The sequence below is a fragment of the Musa acuminata genome, chromosome BXJ2-7 (assembly GCF_036884655.1).
Source record: "Musa acuminata AAA Group cultivar baxijiao chromosome BXJ2-7, Cavendish_Baxijiao_AAA, whole genome shotgun sequence".
NCBI classification, from domain to species: Eukaryota; Viridiplantae; Streptophyta; class Magnoliopsida; order Zingiberales; family Musaceae; genus Musa; species Musa acuminata.
The window spans coordinates 10,729,017-10,737,458 of NC_088344.1; the positions used below are offsets into that span (position 1 = coordinate 10,729,017).

The 8,442-nt window shown below is 51.2% G+C and overlaps 2 protein-coding genes across 2 annotated transcripts; both read right to left on the reverse strand.

The window, feature by feature from the left end:
• Positions 1–1,371: 1,371 nt before the first annotated feature.
• On the reverse strand, positions 1,372–3,075 carry LOC135616121 (gibberellin 2-beta-dioxygenase 1-like). Its single transcript, XM_065115297.1, has 3 exons — positions 2,567–3,075; positions 2,146–2,482; positions 1,372–1,714 (listed from the first exon to the last, which is right to left on the reverse strand). The coding sequence occupies exons 1-3, from the start codon at positions 2,959–2,961 to the stop codon at positions 1,475–1,477; spliced, it is 972 nt and encodes a 323-aa protein (XP_064971369.1). The 5' UTR covers positions 2,962–3,075; the 3' UTR covers positions 1,372–1,474.
• Positions 3,076–5,478: 2,403 nt separating this feature from the next.
• On the reverse strand, positions 5,479–7,453 carry LOC103991622 (cationic amino acid transporter 5-like). Its single transcript, XM_009411127.3, has one exon. The coding sequence runs from the start codon at positions 7,397–7,399 to the stop codon at positions 5,609–5,611; it is 1,791 nt and encodes a 596-aa protein (XP_009409402.3). The 5' UTR covers positions 7,400–7,453; the 3' UTR covers positions 5,479–5,608.
• Positions 7,454–8,442: the final 989 nt, after the last annotated feature.

The window sequence follows — 8,442 nt, forward strand, 5'->3', positions numbered from 1 at the left end:
GATTGTTATCGAGAGCAGATAATAATAAGTAAGCATTGGAGATGAATGAAGATGGAATCAGGGCAGCCCAACTTCAAAGGAACAGCAACGCGTCAGCCTCACAAAGCCTGCTTGTGAACAAATGGTGAGAATGGAATGACACGGATGAAAGACGGATATATGATAATGTCCATTAATGCATGTATTTGATTTCTTAGTAGAAATCGATCGAAGCGTCGATGGGTCGCCGGAGCGTCGCTTCGGGTGCAGGTTTTGATAGCATCGTACGGCGGGGATTGGATCGAGGGAGGAAGGGGCAGCCTCTGATGCCCGTGGAGGGGTACCGGTTTGACGGTCAACGGTGAGGCACGTGGGGCGAGGGCGTACGGACTGGGTTATGCGACCGGCGCTACTCGTGTGCGTTGGGTTTTGTGATGGGGTTGAGAAAGGACGAAGGCCGTCCGATTGCCGGGATCAGCATGGATCCCTCCGTGTTGGGTGCCTCTTACATTGATATCTACCCAGCTTTCAGATTTCGTAGTTGACGTGGTGCACCCCATCACTGCATGAAACCTTAATGCATTAGGATGGGCCCCGTCTTTCTGGTTGTAACATCACCTTTACAACACACGATGTGAGCCCCCACATTATATGATATGTCTCTTTTGATCCCACACAACCTGGCTACTAGCTGTGGGTCCCATCATCAATCTGCCAATCTTGTGCTCTCCTCATTTTATTTATTTTCTTCTCCCCATTTTGTACACTGTGGTGAGAGATAGGGAGTGTGTTCTTTTTTTCTGTGTAGGCACCAACACTTCATTAATCTCATATTTATAGAGGAAAAAGTTGTTCGTTTTCACCTCTTACGTGATCTTTCTCTGCGTCTCGCGTCCTCATCATTGTACATAAACAAAAAACCCGTGACACACGGAACATCTCAGAGCATCTGTAGCGAGAGAGAGGGCAAGAGAGAGAGAGAGAGAGCGAGAGCGAGAGACCAATGCTAGCTTTTGAGAGAGTAACCTCTCCACCTGGTGGAGTTGAACGAGACCTGTGACCTACCAAGCACAAGAGAGAGTGTCTCTGCGGCAAAGCATGGCACTCTTCCCTGGGGAGAGAGAGAGAGAGAGAGAGAGAGAGAGAGTACCCAGTTTGAGTCAGCAGTGCCACCACCTTGGCATATGATTTGATTGCACTGCTGGTGATTAGATCCTTTCGGAACTTTCATTTGGGAAGAGAGAGAGAGTCTGTGTGTGTATGGAATGCATGAACATGAGCTTTTCATTTTATGGAGTTGTTCACTGACCTACACCATCATCATCGCCACAATCACTACAGAAAGGAGCTGTAGTGTGGAAAGGTAGAAGAACAGATTAAAGAACCAGGGGATACAGAACCTTTTCATGTTTCCATCTTTGGTTACCAGCTAAACATGAACCACCTTTTCAGGGACATCTTTTGACCACAGACCTCTCCACCATGGCCTCCGGTGCTACTTCTCAAACTGCCCAAGCCTGTTGTCTGCCAGCATGGTTCTGCAGGCACACCTTTTGTACTCGCACCATGTGAACTCCCTGTACAAGCTCTGCTCTCCTTCCCCCATCAGCAGTGGCAGAGGTGCCAATCTCTCTCCGGAAGGTGGCCCCCCAAAGTAGACCATGGAGACTCTGGACTTGGAACCATTGGCCAACACCCTGTGCCTCACACTCCTGAATCTCCCATTTGTCAGAACCTGCAGTGAACAAACTCCCAGTCATATATATATATATATGTATATATATATATGATGATGATGATGAAGAACAAGCCCACAGAAAGGAAGGCATGGCTAAGACAAACTCCCAGCCCTTCAAATTCAACATACTTATAGAAATGGGTGTCACAGGCTAAACATGTGGGGTCCCATCGGATGAAGACCTTAATTAATGTTTTCTCGAATAAAAGTTCCTATCTCATAGCTACCTAATCACATCAAGGTTGCTGTCGCATCGCTCCACCCTGTGCAGTGTATGCAAGGACCATGGTGCTATATTTAGCTTTTTACCTTTCTGACAGATCAAGGGTGTGAAAACTATGCTACCTAGTGCCATTGGTATCATCAAAGTTGATTGCAGCAATCAGGTTCGGAACATATATATGAACTATGAACAACATGTTCATCACCTGTAAGGAATCACCAACATTGATGAAAAAGGATGCTTGGTCGGGAAGGACGGAGACCCAGCTGCCATCTCTCAAGGAGATCTCCAGTCCCGCAATGTTGTTTGACCTCAGCACTGATATTATCTGTGGGTCAGTGTGCTCTCCAAACCCTGTCATGGTACCATTAAACCCCGGGCATGGGGGGTAATGGTTCAGCCTCAAGACCGAATCACTCTCCTCGTCCATGACAAGCTTGCTGAACACATTCCTTGGCTCAATCTTCAGCCCATCAACCATCAGCTCCAAAACTTCACACGCCAGCTTCCTGACTGCTGATATGTACTCGTTCAACGCAGAGCTGCAAGATGGCCACCACGAAAGGCATCAGTAGCTAAAGACAAGGAATTATTGCAAGATTGGGTGGGAAGCAGCAAAGTAGTACCGGAAAGAGCTTGCCGATGCGTCCATGAGGAAGGGTAGTGACATGGGCTTGGAGGTGATCTGCATGAGGAGGTACTCTACCCACCCCATATCTCCATTACTACCAATAGTCCTACTCCCGTAGCCGAAAGGAGTTGCCGGCCCGACACGCTCCTTCTCTGCCTGCGGTAGCGCGAAGAACTTCATCGCTTCTTCTTCTAGACTTGCAATGAGCTCCATGGGGATCCCATGGTTGGTGACCTTGAAGAATCCGAGCTCCTCGCAGGCTCTCACGAGGAGAGCCTCGGAGCCCGGCTCCGACAGGTCGATGACAGGAATACCGGAGAAGTAGGGGCTTGGTTTTTGTGGCCTCGGGAGGGAGACTTGTCCGAGAGCTGGTTTTGTCAACACCACCATGGCTCTTGGAACAGCAGAAACAGAGCAAGTCTTCCTTGGGAACAGAGAACAGGGGATCGAGTTGGGTTAGGCTGTGGTGGACGATATCGCTGGCTGGCTTATATAAGGGGGCAACAATATAAGCGGTGGTTGAAGTGTTTTCGTGGAATCCAATAGTAACTCTCCTTCCTTTTCACTGTTGGGTGCTGTTCCTCTGAAAAGGATGGAATGCAGAGCTGCTCTCTCTCTCTCTCTCTCTCTCTCTCTCTCGGAGAGTCGTATGCATCACCATCGATTCTTTTAACGTAAATATATATAGTCATGACCATAGTGGTCCAAATAATATCTTACTCCTACTGTAACGCGAGAGGCAAGGACCAGTCCATGTGTGCCAAGACTTCGCCGTCGTCCTCGAGAGTCACCACTATCGTTCATCCGATAGGCTGGCCATGAGTCCTGTGATGGCATCTCTCTCTCTCTCTCTCTCTCTCTTGAAGTCGTAATTTATCTCGAGTATCTTGTCTCATAAATGAGACGTTTGAATGAAAATAACAGGAAAAGATCAGGTAATGTCATAGGATGGATGACAGAAGCAGAAATGATATGACGACTGACTTCTCCTGCTCGGTTAATATACACTGCTCCTGCTCAGACAATGTTACATGCAACACGATATCATGTTGATCGGAACATACCGGATCTGGCACGGTGACCCAGAAAGGGCTCGACATGTGATGTGGGCAGCCATCGCGTCGACGGCCGACGTGGTCACCTCCCCGGCTGTCGGCTAATTAATGCGCGTGCAGAGAAGGCTGACATTTGTGCATTTGTACAGTGACAGATAGGGTAGATTGATGTCCAGGTTCTAATTGGCCATTCCGAACCCCTCATGACTCGGCAATGGTAAGTAATGACAAGAGACGCACAGAGAAGAACGAGTGATCACTGCACATATCGAACAGTCTGGTTCTGGCTGGTGTTAGGCAGTAGAGTGGTCATCTGGTCATCAGTCACGTTGGTTCCGTATCGCCCACAGTTCCATTTCAATAGGAGTTGCTGGCTTATCCTTCGCCATGGGGCGTCATCGGTTTGATTGTATCGGGTGATGGATCGCATCGATGGGATGGCCGTAGCGAATACAGGGCTTGTTTCTTTGGGGACAAGTAGAATTTGAGGGTCCTGTTGACTATTCATCAATAGTTCTTGAGTGAGCGACTTGAAAAGGTGGAGAAGGTTGAGTTCCAGCAAATTTTGTTTTCATAGATGTCAGTCTTGTCTTCTGGAACAGTAGATTTGGATCTGAAATCGACTGCCTGTGTCTTTGGTCGCTCAAGGACAGTGACCTGTTATAATGATTCATCACTTTCTTCTATTTCTTTCTTCTTTTTTCGGAGGAGACCCCCCCGCTTTCAAATGAATCATGAATCATTTCGTTTTATCGTCATGTCGATTTGCACCACCAATCAAGGAGGGTTATCATGTCGATTTACGGATGCACGCGGTGGCCGTGGTCGAAAACCAAGAGCCCATTTGCAACCGGAACTCAGCTCTGGCTGTGTCGATGTGTAGCCCATCTGCAACTTCAGCGCTGTGAACGCAGAGTTCTGTTCATGTTTACATCCATCGCATGTATAAACTTGATTAAAAAAATATTTTATTTTTCTGTAACCAGTCTTTCATATCACATGAATGGAGCAGTATCCGATCAAATGAATCACGAATAATCATCAGCCAGAAAAATAGAACTATCGAACTCGATACTTGACGCAAGATGTCTGCCTCTGTTCTATAGCACCCAGGAACAAGAGGAGAGGAGGCACATAACCGGAAGCCCACTCAAGGAATCACACTTAACGCAGGGAAAGGGCAACGATGGACATCAAGGAAGCCAAAGCCACCGCGCGAGCGCCTGGAGTAGCCGCGATGGCTCCATTCTCCATGGCCGGTGCAGGACTGGGCGCCATGTGGTGCTCCTGCGCGCTCACCTGGATGAGTGCCAGCACAAGCAGCAGCAGGGAGGCCTTCACAGAGCAGCTCACTAATGCCATTCAGAGAGAGAGAGAGAGAGAGAGAGAGAGAGAGAGAGAGAATGGTCTTTGTGAGGGAAGCAGCAAGCAAATACGCAGGCGGCGGGCATCATTTATGGGGTTGGGGTTGGAGGAAACATAGCCGACGAGGGAGGCGAGAAGCTGAAATACGTTTCTCGATGTCGCAATGGCCCACCTCATGCTGAAATTGTAGCCGTTGGAAGCGTCTCGATTTGGGCCGCGCAGCGAAGTCTACGGAACGTTGAACGGTAAAATTAGACATATATGCCGAACGAATTGGCGTTGACGTGACAACAGATTGTTTTAGCTTGGATGTCTCGTGGGTTTAGGATTCTACGCAATTGTTGTGATGGTCAAGAGTGGGGTATTGAATAGTTTGGCGATCAATGGTCATGCAGAGCCATGGAATCCTTCCCTGTTCTCTCTACCTCTGCCTCTGAAGTCACATATCATAGGTGAAATCTGTGCTCAAGCAATTGCAAAGATTCAGTAACATCAAATGATCATCTTTTTCGAGTTTTGGGCACATAAGAAGGCTATCAGATTATGCAGCCTATCCCAATACTTGAATCGAATCAACGAGAACGGGGTGTTAATTGCTACATGACACACTCACTGCTTCATGCCTCCACTTTGATCGCCTCTGTGTCGTTCTCTTCGTGAGCCGCGTCGTAGGTTGCGTGAAGACCGACGAGCACATAGTAAACCAGCATCACCGCTGTGCAGATCCCAAACCTCACAAATGCTTCGTAGCCGAGCGAACCCATCAGGAACAGGTTCGTCGCGATGGAAAGCGACGGCAGCCATGGAACCAGGGGAACGCCCCACACCTTCGGCGCCCGCTGCTGCGGAACGAACACCGCGAGGCCTAGCGTACTTAGAAACCAGAGTGGCATCGTGATCGCGTATCCGATCCACCCTTTCAGGTTCGAGTTCCAGTAAGCTGATACGCCGACGGACGAGGCAACGATCACGGCTAGGAAGAAGACTAACTTGAAGAGATTGGCTCTCGGGGTGACTTCTCTGTTGTAATATCTCCTCACGAGCAGTGCTAGCGCCACGAGGGCGAAGATGAAGAGGGTGCTGATGGAGGAGACGGTGGCGAGCACATCCAGGCTCGAGAAGAAGGCGATGCAAGCGCTGGACATGGTGACCAGGAGCGTGGCGTAGACGGGCGTGCCGGTCTTGGGGTGTACGAGCGCGAAGTAGGGCGGGATCATGTGGGCTCGCGCGATCTGCGTGGTGTACCGCCCCTGCCCCAGCGCGCCGACGAGCAGTCCCGTGGTCATCCCCTTGAGCGCGCCGAGTGCCACCAGGTACTTGGCCCACTTCATCCCCGCTGCGGCGAACGCCACCGCGTAGGCCGCGTTGGGATCGAGCTGGTCGAAGCGCTGCATCATGACGAGCACAAGCGCCATGACACAGTACACGACGGTGATGGCTGACATAGAGCCGACGAGGCCGAGCGGGACGTCCCTTGCCGGGTTCCTGGTCTCCTCCGCCATGGTGGCGACCATGTCGAAGCCGGTGTACGCCCAGTAGACGACGGCGGCAGCCTCGAACACCCCCTTGGCGCCGTTGGGGAAAAGGGGGGCCAAATTAGCCGGGTCGGCGTGGATGAACCCGGCGACAATGATGAAGCCGATGACGGCGACGCTGAGGAGGGAGGTGATCCAGTTCAGGGTGGAGGTGCCACGCGTGCCGAATATGGCAACGGAGGAGCAGGCTATGAGGACGACAACGGCGATCGGGTCAAGGAGATCGAAGCCGGCGGCGAGGGCCGGGGCATGGATGCGGAGGGAGTCCGGTTCGCGGCCGAGGAGGGTAGCGAAGTAGGAGGTCCAGGAGCGGGCGAGACCTGCAGCGCCGACGAGGGCCTCGAGAAGGATGTTGGCGGCGGCAAGGTAGGCGAGGAATTCGCCTAATTCGATGCGAAGGTACGAGAAGGAGCCTCCGGCGGAGGGGACGTCGGAGGCGAACTCAGCGTACACGAAAGAGGAAAGAAGGGCGGAAAGGCCCGCGGCTGCGTAAGAGAGAGGGATGGCGGGGCCGGCAGCGAAGCGGGCCTCCTGGCCGGTAATGACGAAGATGCCGGTGCCGACGACAGAGCCAAAGCCAAGCCAGGCTAGGTCCCACCAGGACAAGCAGCGGCGGAGGCCATGCTCGCTGCGGCGGGGGAGGGCGAGGAGTTCTGCCGCGTCGGTGGAGCGGTGGAGGAGGCGGTCACGGAGGCGTGGGCCGGTCCGAGAGAGGGCCGCGCGGTACGCCCCCCAGTTCCGGAACGATGGTTCCGGGAAGAAGTCGTTCTTGCTCCACCGCCAGTAACTCCGCTCCTCGCCTGCTGAGATGGAAGCGGCGCCGTGGCTCACGTCGCCGCCGATCGCTTCCATGGACGGAATCACGGTGTACATTTGTGATTGGAACTTGGGCTCCAATATATATTATCCACATAATATAAGATCGCCTTCCAATTGCATATGCCTCGAGAAATTTGTAAATTAGTTCCACAAGTGCGTGTATTCTTAAAATACGCTTCTTCCATATCTGCATCAGTAATACGGTATAAAAAAACATTAAAATCATGATTTTTTATGTGCATATACTTATAATAATATAAATATGTGTTATTGGCATAATTCGTTTGACAACTGGCAGTATCTTTGGATGTTAAGCAGAATCTGTGCTATGATCTTGTTAAGATCGAGTTATGGGAGGATGGCCGTGGTTCAATGAATCTGGACCAGAAGCAATTGCCAGCTGGCTCGTCGGTGCACGTTTATGTTTCGGCTCACAATGGAATTAGATAGATAATTAGCATCCTCTTTTTGTAATTGACGAGGATAGTAATCATGATAAGACTTGATATCACATAACGCCTCACGCTTCGATTGACGCGATAACCCCCGGTCAAACGGATTAGAACGTCGATCGAGATGCATTAACGCATGCTGAGGCTCGATTCTTCATGTCACCCCAACACCAATGTCAGACACTACCAACCTGGCCCCTGCAAGCGAGCACATCAGGAAACAGTAAGCTTCCCTATAAATACCCTCGCACTCTGAACGGAAAGGGGGAGACCAAAGAGACTTCTTCATCTGAAATCCCCTTCACATCGACTAACTTGATCGTCGGAGGGGTTGGGTCGGGTATGTCACCCCAACACCAATGTCAGACGCTACCAGCCTGTCCCCTGCAAGCGGGCACATCAGGAAACAGTAAGCTTCCCTATAAATACCCTCGCACTCTGAACGGAAAGGGGGAGACCAAAGAGACTTCTTCATCTGAAATTCCCTTCACATCGACTAACTTGATCGTCGGAGGGGTCGGGCCGGGCACCCCGACCCGACCTTTGTGCAGGGGCGAAGCCGAAGGTCCCCGCGTGACAGTGAAGGCGGGTTCTTGCTCGAAGGAGACAATGACACAGTCCCGACCTCCGTGCCCGACCACCTCG

Excerpts from the sequence above, each read along its gene's own strand:
- LOC103991622 (XM_009411127.3), bottom strand. The coding sequence starts at position 7,399 with ATGTACACCGTGATTCCGTCCATGGAAGCGATCGGCGGCGACGTGAGC.
- LOC135616121 (XM_065115297.1), bottom strand. The coding sequence starts at position 2,961 with ATGGTGGTGTTGACAAAACCAGCTCTCGGACAAGTCTCCCTCCCGAGG. Across the intron at positions 2,483-2,566 it reads GCATCGGCAAGCTCTTTCCG|CTCTGCGTTGAACGAGTACA; the intron begins GTACTACTTTGC and ends GCCATCTTGCAG. Across the intron at positions 1,715-2,145 it reads ATGTTGGTGATTCCTTACAG|GTTCTGACAAATGGGAGATT; the intron begins GTGATGAACATG and ends TGTTCACTGCAG.